The following is a 15,917-nucleotide window of genomic DNA, read 5'->3' as shown; positions in this document are numbered from 1 at the left end:
ACTAAGGTGCTGAAACGCCAATCCTCACCAGATGTTTACCTGTTAATGACAAAAAAGGAGTCAAAATATTCCTAACTATAAGATCACCAACATCCTATCAGCAGAGAGTATCAAATCTGGGGCACCTGCTATGTGCCTGCCCAACTATACACTGGGAGAGCTCCAAGGTAGCCATTAAGCCCCAAGTTGTTTCTTCTGACATTCCCCAGTCTGAGGGGTCCACAAAACCATTTCCTAGAACACCTCAGCAAGCTCAGTCAATTAGGAAGCCAGTTGGGAGTATATAAACAGAATCACTATTTTGTGTCACAGAGTGTACCTGGTGTTAGACTAATTAGTAAAGACAGGATTTGGGGTGGAATATCTGGCAAGTAAGATGGAATATTTGAAAACCACAGAAACTCCTCCACCCTACCCTGTCCCACAACTGATGTTGCAATGAAAACACAGCTAGGCAAAACTGGATTTCCAGCCTCCACTCTGCACAACATAAGGCCTACTCTTGTGAAACATTAGTGGGCGTGCAGGAATTTCAATCATTATGCCTACAAATGTATTCAGAGCTGTTTCGCTAGAAATAGTTCATGTGTGCCTACAAGCCTGAATGGTGGAAGTTGTAGTAGCAGAAAATGAAACATGTATGGAACACATTAGCACACTCAAGATGCTGTACAAGGATTTTAAAAACTACTAAAAAAACAAGAGGGGATAAAATTATCCTCTATAAATTCAAGTTGTTATATATACAATTGCTGTTGGCATGCAGTATTTCTCCTACTTGCTTCTATTTCATCACACAAGCATCTGTTTGGCCACTGTGAGAACAGAATGCTGGACTAGATGGGTCACTGGCCTGAATCACCAGGCTCTTATGTTCTTATAGCCATGCACTGATTTCTACATTTGTATGTTGGCCTTCTGGAGGTGGCCTTTCCATGCCAACCTCTTATGATCTCTAACAAGGTCCTTCTGACCAGTATAGAACTTTGGAGTGCCAATCATCACAGTAATTCCCATGTAGGAAGCACTCAGCACTCTATGGACCATCCCCACATTTTTTATTTGCATTTTCTCAATTGTCATTTCCTTTACCACTTTCATGTTTCATGTGTTTCATGTCTACAAAGACTTTTATGCGTGATTTAGGAGTGGACAAGCAAGACTGCATGTGAAATAGATATATGAACATGACTAATAGCCACTGTATGTAACAATACAACATCTCTGAAATTCTCAAATGGTTGATTTCCAAATTCATCAAATTATTAGACCAAATATCATGGATTGTATCCTGTTTCATATTTCATTGGAAACAGTGGCGTAGCGTGGGTTGTCAGTACCCGGGGCAAGGCAAGTAATTTGCACCCCCTAACCTGTGGATTTGCGCCCCCTAACCCTATCCGGCAGGTGTTGCACCCGGTGGGGCCAGCTCCCCCTGCACCCCCCACGCTACGCCATTGATTGGAAAAGATATGGAAAATATAGTGCAGATGACAGCTGAAGGTCCCCTTGTATATTGTTTTCAAAGCAGTGTTGATCCTGCTTAACTGATATAGTTCCTGCATAGGTACTTGATGAATCGAGCTATATCACAAAGGGCTTTCTGCTCCCAAAGACCATATTCCAATGATAACATTTCCACATATAATAGAGGGGTAACAACACTGTGTTGTTGCTCACTCCTGCCGGTGTGCCTGAAAGTGCTAAACATTGCATACATAAAGACATTTTAAATATCAAGGCTGTCACAAATTGGAGGGGATGCTGGCAGTGTAACAGACCTTGTACTTTCTGCATACTTTTCAAATTCCCCACATCAATTTACTTTATGTGCCCAAATTAAAATACACACAAATTTCAGGTCTCCCCCCGCCTTAAAGTTCTATGTTCTTCAAGAACTGTTAAGCAAGAATAGCCAACAGTGACTTCCTGTGCAGAAACATTTTTAAAGTTTGATAGGCAAGAAATAAAGAGTTGGAGGAAGAATAGTTTTGGAGAGAAAGTTCAAACTCACATACACAGGATATTTAAATCATTCTTTAAAAGTTACAGTTGCAATTATCAGGGAAGCGGTTGGAATTTTAAGGAAGAAACGGCACATCCAGGAAAGATAATGCCTGTTAAAAAGCCACACAATGCTGTTGACTGCTTTCATTCTAGAGTAAAGGAAACTGTACGCTTAAAATAACAGCAGTTTTGGTAGCTGCTTCCCAGTTACAAAATATCCGCTTGTTTGCAAGCCAGAAAGAGGAATTCAAATAGCTGTTACCTTCTGCTACTATATTCCCCTAGTCTTTTTTCCATTAAAATATATCCTGGTTTGTAGGAAATCTCTTATTGGAAACAGTAGTGAATTTTCTGAAAAATCTTGAAATCCAAAAAAATAAATAAATTCATCTATCTTAAATCAAAGGGTATCTGAACCAAGTAAGTCTGACCTGGTTAAATAAAAATTAAAAAGTTGTAATAATTTTACTTACTGTTTAAATATCTGAAAAGTTCTCCAAATAGTCAAATTAATTACATTGCTAGTTAATTTTAGAAAACAATGCATACCTCAATCTGAAAAGTGTTCCATGGGAAAATATAACTGGGGGAATTTTTCCATCCAACACCACTGATTAAATATTTGGACACAAACTGTAGGAAATGTATTTTTGTGGTGCCTCTATAAAGTATACCTAAAACCCACCCAGTTAAGAAATTATTTCATGCCTCCATAAAGGCTTTCTAGTTTATAGTCTTGCACTGAAATTCTAACATTTCTAAGGATTCTACACCTTAACAAAAAAAAATCACAGCACCTGGTATTCTAAACCCCTCAATCCAAAGCCAAGTTCAGATATTCAATCCTAGGAATTCTTGAAATAGGTCTTTAGTGGCCTAAACATAAGTAGCACCGAAAAAGAGACCTGTAACAGACAGCCACTAGCCCTGTTAAGGTGACTGCAGAAACAGTTTTCAAGGATGCTGAAGAAAACTAAGCACATGTCTCCTTTACTTTTTCAACTATTTGCAAAACTTTAATTTAGGTTTTATTTTTTTAAATAAAACTTTAATAGCAAAGCCAAATGCTATTACAGAACAAAACAATTATCTTTGGATGTGTCTATCAGGGATCCTCGTGAAACACTGAGAATATTAATACAAAGCAAAGAAAGTCATTACACATTTTCTTAACAGGCATTATTGGATGAGACCTCAGTTTGTTTCTAGTTATAAGTTCAATCTTTGTTAGTCATTTTTCCAAACAGGTGTATAGTGTGATGGAGTGTGTGTTAATTTTTCTGTTTTCAAGATAGCCAGTTTAGGGGGCATCAACTTAGACTGAATGTATATGATCATTGAGACCAAAAGTTCCATGTTATATTATATACTCAAACTTTTGCTTTCTAAAGTAAAACATATGCCTACCTGAACCAACAGGGGAGGAGCCAACACTGAGACTTTGTAGACTTCCATTCCTAAGCAACGTTGGAGATTTTTGCAAATTAGAACTGGTTATACTTCCTGCAGCAGATGCCACAGATGATGTTGGGGAGGCAGAACAAACCGATAGGTGGGAAATATTCTCCTGGCTTTTATTTCCTTTTGGCCTACCAGGCCCATGTTTACACTGCTTATTTCCTTTCCGCTTCTTTTCCTTTACAGTTTCATCTTCTGTCCCAGAGGACTGAACACGCTTGTATCCTGTTGATGTAAGGCTTGAATTACCCAACTCTCCAGGTGAGCTGTCAAAAATATTAGGCTGGGAGGCAACAGTTGAGGTTGAAGGAAGACCAATTAAGGAAGTAAAACAATTCACACCCCCTTCCTGGCTTCCAGTCTCTCCTTTATGTACATCTTTGGTCGACAATGTCTGCTGGGAATGAGTATAGCTGTCATTACGTAGATCCGAGTCTGTAAAACTCAAAAAGTCCTGGGGAGACTGAACTGAACTTCCGGAAGATGACTTTATACTACTAGGAGTTCCCAAAAAACTTCCTGGAGAAAAGGACAAAAAAGAGTGTTAAAAATAAAATAAACTGGCAAATGTGTAAGCACAGCAATACAATTAGCACATGTATCTTGTTGGCAAACAAGAAGTTACAGCAGCTTTGCTGTTTGTGTTCTATAAGAGTTTTGCTCTGGTCTTTGTGCCGTCTAAAAGGGGCAGGGAAGTGGCAAAGTTACAGCACATGTTATGTTCTCATATTCCCAGCCAACCTTCATTTCTTTCAGCTCTTTATTGGCCTAGCCCTAGACAGTAATGACTGAGACTGCACTAATAAAATGGATAAAGCCCAAGTAAATCACAAAGTAGAGGTTCTTATCACTCTGTAATTCAACTTTGGCACCAATGTTCACATTGTTTTATAAAACTGTTTTATGATATCGTGCCAATGAAAAACCTCTAGAATATAATTTCTCAGCCACAACTGCCCAGGGGCAGAAAAGATGTCAGGGTAACTGGGGGGATGGCAGTGTGCCCTAAGTTTATCCCTGTTTCTATCACTCTGACTTGCCCTTTGTAGATGGCACTGACTAATTCCCCACAAGGCAAATCTGTATGAACAAAACATTTCTCAGAAAATGTAATCCAAACATGGCCAATATGTTCGCTTCTAATTATTAGTTCTACCAGTTTCAGCAAAACCATAATAAATAAGTCTCAAAATAACTGAAAATTAATCACAAAGCTTTCCAATAGGAAAAGAATATTCCTACAATAAACATGAGCATTGTATTGAATGCCTTTTAAAATACTTTGCATATATTTCAAATGCTTTCAGTACAGAGGCAGATGAACATAACTGTAAAAAGTGAAAAGAGATGGTTCAGATGTCATAACAAACCATAGTTTAGCATTATAACTGTGATCCTAGGATTCAATCAGTGACTGCCAGGTCTTGCAAAGTCCCTACTTGGCTCCTCAGAAATTTACAGTCAACTGAGGGATTACAATAACAAGTCTCAATCTCATATAATTTTCCCTTCCCCCTCTATGAGGAGCTCAGAAACTTTAGACTGCATTGTAGATTAATTAGAGTTTGCCACTCTAAACTGTGGTTACTCTTAACCATAGTTTCTTGCAACAAAGCAGCTAAGATTAAGCACAGTTAATTTTGGTATGATTAGCATGACCAGCTGGCCACTGTGAGAACAGGATGCTGGACTAACAAAAATGACAGCATGCAGTAATTCCTTGCTGGACGAAAAGGGGTTGGCAGCTGGTGGTCCTTAGGCCAAGACAAAAATGTAAAAAGGTTACACTATACAATTATACACAAATCAAAAATAAAATAATAAGATAAACCAGATTGTGAAAACAACAGTAAAATGCAAAATCTACAGAAAATCAGAAGATAATGTGACTGAACAGCTTAATGCAAATTTTAAAAAAGCTTCCAGGTGCCAGACAATAAGATAAAGTTTCTGAATAACATGATGAAATGCATTATATTTTATATGACAGAAGAGAGTGGCAAATGATTTCACAGCTGCCAAACCATTCCCTCCCTTTTAGGTGTCTTGAAACAGCTTCATATAAAGGAAAGATAAGTTAGGTTGACAACTAGTGTGATGTAGAGTGCTGCACTAGGAGGCACACCTACACCCCAGAAACTCAACAATTGTTGCAAGGATAAAACGTGAAAGGGGGAAACTATCCATACCACCTTGATGAAAGAAAGGTGGGGAATAAATTGAAGAAGAAGAAGAAGAAGAAGAAGAAGAAGAAGAAGAAGAAGAAGAAGAAGAAGAAGAAGTGCATAAATGACTTAAGACACACACTTGTCAGAGGTGCACTCCAATCTTTTCCTCCTAACTCCTCTCCACAAAAGGAGAATCATAAGGAGAACATCAGGTACATTAAGAAGAGAGGGAAGCCTCTAATCCCTGTTCGCTTCCTACCAGCTCCCATATTTAAGGTAGCATGGAGGGAAACTGGAAAAGTGGGTATAACTGTCTAGCCCAATGGCAAAGTAGCCTGCCAGTAAATAACTGCTAATCAGGGTATTTGAAGCCAAGTGTTCCCAATACACTTCTAAAATATAGGTTGACATTCATCAGAAGGAGAAAATTAGGACACTATACTGAGGAAAATGGCCAAGACAGCTTTTCTTACATGTCTAATTTCTTCCTTGTTTGAGCACTAATCCTTTTGTCTTTATTCCAACATGCTCCCATACTGTGTAATGTTTATGCAAGTTGAGGAAAGATATTATAGAAAATACAACAGAAAATCACCACAAGGTAATCCTGCTCAATATCTAAAGGAATAGTCTCAAGTGTAACAAGAATAAAGAAGAAAAATTGTTTGTACTGCCCCAAAGGAAGCTGACATTCACATTTCATTTAGAGAGCTATGCATAATTACAAACAGTATTTCTTATTCTACTTAAATATCAATATTTATCTCAAGTACACTCAGGTTACTATCCTATGCATGCTTACCTGGGAGTAAGTCGTATTGAACATAGTGGGACCTATTTTTGAGTAAACATGCACAGAACTGCACTGGAAATGTGCATGTGTTTTGCATTTATATCTTATACTAGGCAGTTTATGTCCTGTATATAATGTGGATAATATAAGCAAAATCCATTAGGAAGGATTAGATTTTTGTATGTGTTAACACACACTTGGTATTCGCCTTTCTAGCCCACTTGAACCTATGAAAAGCTGCCTTATACAGAGCCAGACAATTTGGTCCATCATGACTAATACTGTCTACCCAATATTGTCCACCCTACCTAGCAGCATCTGGCGGTGGTTTTCCCAAGCTCTACAGCCTGGGTAACTGGAGATACCAGGGATGGAAACTGGGACCTTCTACAAGTATGTTATCTGCTGTTTGATATATTGTCTTTTCCCCACAAGCCCAGGACAGGCAACAACTACTTTTCAAACAGGCTGTTTTGAATCTGGAAGAGATGCCAAGGTATTTTGGCTTCCCACCTGTACCAGCTGTCTGGAACAAAGCCCAGGTATACTGAATAACTGCAGGGGTGGAAAAACAGGCATGGAAGGGGCTGTTTCTACTTTATAGCGTCAAGGAGAATTGTAGAAATGAAGAGTTGGAAGGGACCACGAGGATCATCTAGTCCAACTCCCAGCAATGCAAGAATCTTTTGCCCAACGTTGGGCTCGAACCCACAAGCCTGAGATTGAGTCTCATGCTCTACTGACTGAGCTATCCCCCATCTCCCAAAAACTAAAGTAAGAGGAACAGACAGAAATACCACAGGAAGTTTGCAAAAACTGTTTGCTCGTAGGAGGGAATGGGGAGTGATAGGCCTGGAACTCTTAGGTTCATCAGCAGAGACCCAGGGTGACTTTGGCTTAATTCAGATGATCCTCCACACCATGAGTTGGAAAATCAAATCAAGTCTGGATTGCTTATTCTCACCTACACAAAAGATTCCCTCCTCTATTATAGTACAACCATAGTTAGTTGTATGTTACAGGTTTCAAGCAATTATTTGAAATCGTGGTTTTGAAAAACATGGTTCAGAGGTTAGTATTAATCATAGTTGCCTGATTCTTCTGTCGTGGCAGAAGAAATCCATAACTACAGTAGGGTATCTGTGTGCAAAAAGAGTGGATCATAACATATGGAAAGGATAACTAGAATGAAGTGAGCTAAATACGGTGTCAAATATTAAAATATCACCATTTAAACAACCATTGATTGTAGACAGTCCATTATTTAGTAAGTAGTATGAGCAGTTTGCTTCCAAAAGAAAAGTGTTACTGCATGCAGACTAAAGAAATGTAGTGATTGATTAAATGTAATCCACAACCTGAAAGACTGTATGAATACAAAATCATTTGCCTGTGTCTCAGCTGGAAAAACAGGGTTCATCCCCGCAGATGGTTATATTTCATAGATATAAAAATATTCCTGGAAAGGAATATTCTAATCATAATAATAGTACTTACCTATTTCAAGAAAAAAAGATGCATTACTTCTGCTAGCTGTCCCAAAAAAATTTCTCTCAACTAAATTAGCATACAATTCAGTTATTGCATTGATCAAATATAATACATAGAAAAGTTCATCTAAATTTGCAAAGTTTTTAACCTATTTAATTCTTGGCAGTCATGGAAGTTATATAGTATTCTTGAATAATACCTTGTTGAAAAGTACAAGCTGCTGACACCGGAGCTCCAGGAGTCCTTCCACCACCAGGCTTTCTTCCCCTCTGACCTGAATTATGACCTGCGGACTTCTTCCCTTTGCTCTCTGAACCTCTGGCCTCTGAAACATCTTTACCACTTGAAGCATGTGCAGACACTTCCTGGAAATTTGCATTTGTAAAGCGAGCTGCTGTATCTTCCAGCCTCTTCAATGAGCCTGTCATAGAGTTGTTGGTAGTGCTTGTGTAAGTCTAACAGTATTGAAGTGGGAAAGAGGAAGTTGAGAGAGACAGTTAGACCACAATAAATTAACTGTACTCCAAAAGACACACAATGTTATTTCAATTCAGAAACATAGATGTGTCCCAACATTCTAAAACAGCATAGAGAAAGTTAAAGCTAACTATGTTATAAAGTTGCCACTTAAAATAACTGAGCACTTTAAAGGTGGGTTTAAAAAAAATATTAAACTGACAGGGAACTATAAAGAACAAAATACACTTACTAATATATGAGCAAGATATCAGCTGTCAGTTTTGCAAGCATCAGATTGCAGCAATTAATAGAAGTGCACATACTGGCATCCCCTTACACTTAATCATGATACTTCTATTTATTAAATACAGAAAATGTCAGCTATTTTTCCAAACACTAGTTCCTGCTGAAATGCATGCTTTTGCAACGTGTAACAACAGGTTATTCTGTAAATTAATCTTTATTGCCTCAGATTTGCAGATATAAGCTTTTGTAAGATAGCTCTTTTCCTTTAGGTTGTTCAGACTATTGTAATTTGAAAGGTAATTTTTAATTTTCTGTACAACGTATAAAGGAAAATACAATATGATGAAATACAATACATTTACACCAATATTTATACATATTCATTAACATATGTATGGATTTTTTCTGCAGTGCTGCTTGTCATTTAAAAATTAGTAACTAAATCTTAAATTAACTGGAGAAAATATTTTTGTAAGACACAAGCTTATTATTTGTAAGACACAAGCTTATTTGTAAGACAGAAGCTTATTATTCAAAATTCAAACCCCTTCAAACAAAAATTTATTTAGCACTCCATAAACAGGCAGTACCTTTTTGTTTTTTCCTATTTCCTTTATTGTACAATGTAAGTTGTGTTATATAAGCCTTTTATAACTGTACCCATTTCATTCACGCCTGATTTTTCTTTTGACTTTATTATGAAACTCCTTGCGTTTAACTTACATGATTTTGTTGTTAATGTTTGTTTTTCTCTTCATGTGTACTGTCTGTCTTTGTTGTTCAATAAAAATTAATATAAAAAAAATGTTTTTGCTTATCTCAAACATCATAGTGCTAACAGTGCAATCCTATGGAGGCCTATTCAGAAGTTTCCTAAGAGTTTCAAGAACTTAGTTCCAGATAAGAAGGTATAGAACTGCTGGTGAAGTATCAAAGACTAATGGAGAGACAAGATGATTTTCTACTGGTAAAAATTTAGTAGTTATGAGCCAGGATCTGTAGAGCTCTATAGGTAAAGGTAAAGGGACCCCTGACCATTAGGTCCAATTGTGGCCGACTCTGGGGTTGCGGCGCTCATCTCACTTTATTGGCTGAGGGAGCCGGAGTACAGCTTCCGAGTCATGTGGCCAGCATGACTAAGCCGCTTCTGGCAAACCAGAACAGCGCATGGAAACACCCTTTACCTTCCCGCCGGATTGGTACCTATTTATCTACTTGCACTTTGATGTGCTTTCGAAATGCTAGGTTGGCAGGAGCAGGGACCGAGCAATGGGAGCTCACCCTGTCACGGGGATTCGAACCACCGACCTTCTGATCGGCAAGTCCTAGGCTCTGTGGTTTAACCCACATGCCTAAAATACTTCCATATATGCACAAATGGATTGCATATTTTCCCTTCTAGCTGCACCCCCTTGAACCATATCAACTACTGCTCAAGAAGGCTTCCCCAACCCTCAAGTACAATGTTTTTAAGGCACAGCAGGTGCTGCAGTGCAAACCAGGCCTTTTTCAAAGAAAAGAAAATGTGTGTTTGCATGAAACACAATTCACAGCCCTTTGAATTCTTGCCAAAGGTTTGTTTTTTAAAAACCAAAACAGAACATAATTCAGCCAACCATTAAAAACTTAGGTTTCATTCATTTTAATGGAAAAGATTTGAACATCTCCTTAATGCTCTCTAATTGAAGTTCAAAGTGCTTAAATGTGGCTAGATTGCACTCCGAATTCTGCAACAGAATTACTATGGGGTTTCAGGGTTGGGGTTTGTTTCTTGTAAAAGCCATTTTTGGAAATGCTTCAAATATTTTTTTCAAAATGGCAGACGTAAGCCAGTGAAACAAGTGCAGTATGGTTTCACTTCCTTAAGTGTCAACAAGCACTTTGTCCACTTAAAGTTGTTGTTGTTTAAATTTGTATACCACCCTCCATCTGAAGATCCTAGTGCAGTTCACAACATTAAAATACAAAATGAGAATGCAAAATACATAATAAAACAAAAACAAACCAATAACCCCACTCCCACAAACACATTTAAAAAGCCATAGAATGTTAATCAGCCAAACACCTGGTTGAAGAGAAACGTTTTTGCCTAGCGCCTAAAGACATGTAATGATGGCACCAGGTGAAGCTCCCTGAGGAAAGCATTCCACAAATAATATAAACATATTTGACATATTGATTAAATTAAAATACTGCTTAAATATGAAGGCCAAATATATTCTAATTTACTTCACACAATCTGGAAAAACACCAAACGTGAATCTTTAATGAAGTTTTAAAAATATACCCCTGAGAAAAATATTGTGCAGTACTAGTGAATCAGGTAGCAAGTGGCCATATACAATATATATATAAAGACATAATAGAGAAAATTTATTTTTTCTAGTATTTCCACAGGGTCAAAGGTGTTGCATGTTCATGTATGACAAATGAAAGAAAGCTTTGTTCAGAAACTTGTACCATGTTGGAACTTAGTTGAGGTCCTCATTTCCCTTTGGGAAATTAATAAAATTAAACCATGTAGAAGCCATGTTAAACTTAACACCTGATGATTAAACTTCATCAAAGTTACAGCATTTTACATTAAATATGAGTTTCTCCAGTTCCATTGGTGCAACACCCAGAGGAATTCCCACAGGGTATCATCAAGCCTCCACCCATGATCTTGTGCTCTAACTGGGCAGAGATAGAGGCCTCCTATTTCTTTTAGCAGCCTGCTGTGCTGACACATTCTCCTTCTCAACCTAGAGTCAGTCTCATTTCTAAGAGAGATGCCAGAAGCCCCACCTTAGGGATTTCCATCATTCCTCTATCTGCTTTCAAATCTGGGACAGGCAAATGTGTTACAGGAAGAATGAAGGACATTCATAGCTTGCACAGTTCCAGTGGCAGCTGTTATTGCAAGTCTGGCCTCCCAAATGAGTACGGATGGCAGTGGAACTACTGCCCATACTTCTCCTTCCCCACCTCCTGCAACTGTCAGGACAGAAAATGGTTGTGCACATGTATACACAATCCATTTCCTGATCTTGGTCCCCTTTTCTTTTTATTTCTAATGCTGTACTTCTGCAAACCTGAGTTCCCCTGTGTCTTCTGCTGCCTCTCGTGTGGGTGGGTGAGGTGCCATTTTGATTCTATATGTATCAGCATTCATCCCATAAAATAAAGGGAATGTTTTCTTTAAACCAAATGAAACCCAGCTGACTCCAAGAGCAAATTTAGATGTGATAAAGACCAACAAAGCGTAATCAGTGTAATTCAAAAGGGTGACATTTTGTTATGTACTTTGGAAAAGCAATATAAACTTTCACCTAAAAGATTAGCTCTGGCCAGTTTTCTCAGGTGCTGTTTACACTTAACACACATTTTTCTACAAACATATTCAGTACTCCTAGAAGCTGTCAGCATGCGATAGCAGCTGCACCCCAGGAACAGCTTTGACTGGTCGGTTAAACCAGGTGAAGGTAGCTCATGGGTTTCAAACCCTTGCTGAGTTACTGACTTCCCCTACATGCAAAGACAGGCTCCGGCAGATTGAGCGGATGAGACCAATAGTAGGTCCAACAGTCAAGAAAGCAGTTTCTGCATGAGCTGTAGAGGGAAGTGAGGGGCAGGTGGGACTTCTCTGGGAGGGTAGCCCATCAAAAAGAAGGAAAATTCTGATCCTAGACATCCACTGCCTTGCAGAACATCTTTGGCAGAAGAAAAGGCTCAGGAGTAAACCCTACACCAATCCGAAGTAGAATCCCTAAGACGGTTCAATGGCACCTTGTACGATTCCTTCCAGAAATTCCTACAGCCAAGCTGGTGCCAAACGTAGTCCAAAGGAAAGCAGAGCAATACATCAGCAAGGCTGAGAGGGGGGTATTGTCGTTTGGGCAGCTCAAGACCTCAATACATACTGCTCAGGCTTGCGCCTCAGGAAGGTCACTTCTGTGATGCTACCACAGCCAACATAACACAGGAGGCAGCAGTTCTGAGTTACCAACACAGCAGGTGCTGTGCTTCTCCAGCAGTTTGACTTTGCTCCTGGAGATGCACTCCACTGTCTCTCAAGACAGGCGGATGCCAACAAGTATATGAAGACGTCGTACATTATACATTGCTTAGAATCAGGGTAGCTGAACAAATGCATGTTCCTGCATCAAACCTCCCATGTGTAGGTCAGCAAATGATGCTTTTAGATGCCCTTGACATATGTGGTGAGGCTAATGGGAAACCAGAGGCCTTTTACAGCAAGGATGCCATGTCTCCTCAGACAGGCTCACCTGTGGCTATTTTGCTATCCTTTGGAGCAAGGAAAAAGTCTTTATGTTCTCCCAGACCTTTTAAAGACTGTTTTAATCTGCTGCATTTAATTGCTGGCATTATTTTTATTGCCTGTCTTACTCTAGTTTTGTATTGCATTTTGTTTTTATTCTGAGTATCTATCTTTTTTAAAAAAAAGTTGTGGACCATCTGACGTCAAACAGGCAAGCCATTGTTTATTCTAGGTGTCTTGTGAGGTAAGCAGATTCAGTTGTGACTAATTATAAACCAACTTCTATTTTATAATAGGTTTAAAAAGCTAATAAATTGTGGCTAAATTCCATGAAGCCTCAGAAGTGACAAATTAAAGCTTAGCATTCCAGAACAGGGGGCGGAATGGGGGGAGGGTACTTACTGACTGAAACCTAGCTGAAACCTAGAAAGTGCCTTTCTAATTACAAATCATCTTTCTCAGACACTTTCCTAGGACATTTTAAGAATCTGGCCATTTCATTAGATATTATTTACCCTCCTTTGAATTATGGTGCTGGAGGAGACTCTTGAGAGTCCCATGGACTGCAAGAAGATCAAACCTATCCATTCTTAAGGAAATCAGCCCTGAGTTCTCACTGGAAGGACAGATCGTGAAGGTGAGGCTCCAATACTTTGGCCACCTCATGAGAAGAGAAGACTCCCTGGAAAAGACCCTCATGTTGGGAAAGATAGAGGGCACAAGGAGAAGGGGACGACAGAGGACGAGATGGTTGGACAGTGTTCTCGAAGCTACAAACATGAGTCTGACCAAACTGCGGGAGGCAGTGGAAGAAGGAGTGCCTGGCGTGCTCTGGTCCATGGAGTCACGAAGAGTCGGACACGACTAAATGACTAAACAACAACACCAGCATCTTCACTATTTCCAAATGAAGTACAGTGGGCGCTCGGGTTGTGAATGTGATCCATGTGGGGTGCACGTTCGCAACCCACAGCAGCACGTCTGTGCACGCACAGGTTGCAATTCGGCACTTCTGCACATGCACAAAGCACAATTCAGCGCTTCTGCGCATGTGCGACTGTCGAAACCCAGAAGTAACCCATTGCAGTACTTCCGGGTTTCGGCTGTCTGTAACCCGAAAAAAACGCAACCTGAAGCATCTGTAACCCAAGGTATGACTGTATTGCATTTTCTCATCCATATACCACCTTTTCAGGAGAAAAAGCCAACAAGTAAATATTGCAATTAACATGTATAGTTATTTTATTTGATGCAACAGCTGGCTGGGGTGGAGGGTGGGATAAAGATGGGGACCTCAGCATGCCGAAAAGAGTGGCTGACCTTCTTGCCCAACAACTCCTCCACCTAAGGCTGTCATTGGTGTCAAGAACAGGCTCCCCATTGGGACAAGCATCAGCTTCAGGGACATCATTTTTGTCAGGACCATGATGGGGGAAACATTAACTCCTCTCCCCGTGTGCCATGGTCCCAATCCCAATTACTCCCATCCTAAACAGTTCTTTAAAATAAAGGAACAAGATTCATCCAATGAAAGCACACAACACGTAACTTGCCCAGCTTCAAGATGCAATTTCAGAACAGAACTTGTATCCCCGGTTAAAAGTCTCTACCAAACATGCTCGTAGTGGTTATAGTTCAGTATATTTTAATTCTTGCATTATGAAATGTGATCCAGTAGTTTGCCCTTCATACTATGCTAATAACTGCCACAGTGCTGAGCTACCCCATAAGCCCAAATATCTTTGCTTGATTCTATTTTTCTCTCTCTATGGTGTCAAATACCAAACACTACTTCTGATTTTTAATTTTATTTTTTTTTGCTGCTGTTGCTGCTAATATACTATAGTATATTAAAAGAGAAATCATCAGCTGTATGTAGAACTGAAGAAAATAGTGCCATTTTATTAAACCATTACCAAGGTACTTGTAAAACAGTGGAGTGTTTGAGAGTCTCTGAATTGGCTATTATCTCTCCAGAAACATTTTTTAACCAATTGGTAGGGAGAAATGCAAAGAACACGCAACTGTGTAAGTGCATTCACATTTGAATACTGGAATCCCATCTACATAAATTATAGAACTGTCATCCAGCAAGAGATTCTAAAACTTAGGAATTTTCAGTTACAAAAGGAGGGTCAGTGTTGGAACTTGCTGCTTTGACATGAGGAATGCTAGGTCTTTCTTTCTAAAAGGACAAGGCCATGAGGAGAGAAAATACTGGTGATTAAGATAGTCAGGTGACTGCATTACAGACTAGCATTACAGACTAGTTTGATGAACACTTATGAAAAAGTGGGAGAAATAGTACCCAATGTTTTAATCTGTTTTCTCTACACCACTTGAGAGAGAAGTATCTGAATCTTCCCCTTGGGTATCATTAGGAAACACTCATATGAGTATAATTTCCAGTTATACTTCTGCTTATATTACAGATTTGTTCAAACAACACGGTGTTGGAAACAGAAAGCTAACTCCACAGCCATGAAATCTAGAAACACATTTTGTGAACAGAAACATAAATTTAAGCCTACTACCTACATAAGAAACTTTCAAATGATAGGAGCTCCATATGACCTAAAGCACCAAAGGAAAAAAATCTCTTAATGTTCCTTTTATAAGTAAGTCACATAACTTGCATAGAAACAAGATCCTCAGGTGAGAGATATGAACACATTTTGACATACAAAACAATGCCCAAATGCCAAGATTTCTGCTGATTCTCTTGCAAAGATTTTATTTTTAAAAAATCTGGAAGCAACACATTATTTTAGATATCATCTTTGCATAAAGACCTCAGGTTATGGAGACAGTACTGTACACTTCTTCTAGCAAAGAGGGGGTGGGTACGATAACCAAAATGATACTTAGCCTACTGGATAAAATGACTGCCAAAGCGGAAGGTGTGTTACGAAGTCACATAAGTAGACTAAGGACAGGAACTCTACAGCATCAAAAATGTAGCCCAGAAATGCAGTGATTTGAGTCCAATAATCTGTGAGTTGTATCCAGTGTTAGTCATATGTACAATTAACAT

The 15,917-nt window shown here is 39.0% G+C and overlaps 1 protein-coding gene across 1 annotated transcript in view; it reads right to left on the bottom strand.

The window, feature by feature from the left end:
- The window catches only part of MLLT10 (MLLT10 histone lysine methyltransferase DOT1L cofactor), a 102,987-nt gene that overhangs the window by 39,539 nt on the left and 47,531 nt on the right, over positions 1-15,917 (bottom strand). The window contains exons 8-9 of the mRNA XM_081882779.1: positions 8,117-8,372; positions 3,415-3,984 (exon numbers count right to left, since the gene is read on the bottom strand). Coding sequence (XP_081738905.1) covers positions 3,415-3,984; positions 8,117-8,372 — 826 coding nt within the window. The remainder of the gene's footprint in view (positions 1-3,414; positions 3,985-8,116; positions 8,373-15,917) is intronic.

This window comes from Podarcis melisellensis, assembly GCF_964234715.1.
Source record: "Podarcis melisellensis genome assembly, chromosome: 12".
Lineage (NCBI taxonomy): Eukaryota > Metazoa > Chordata > Lepidosauria > Squamata > Lacertidae > Podarcis > Podarcis melisellensis.
Note: the sequence above shows the minus strand (reverse complement) of the source record. Positions and strands in the feature narration are given on the sequence as shown.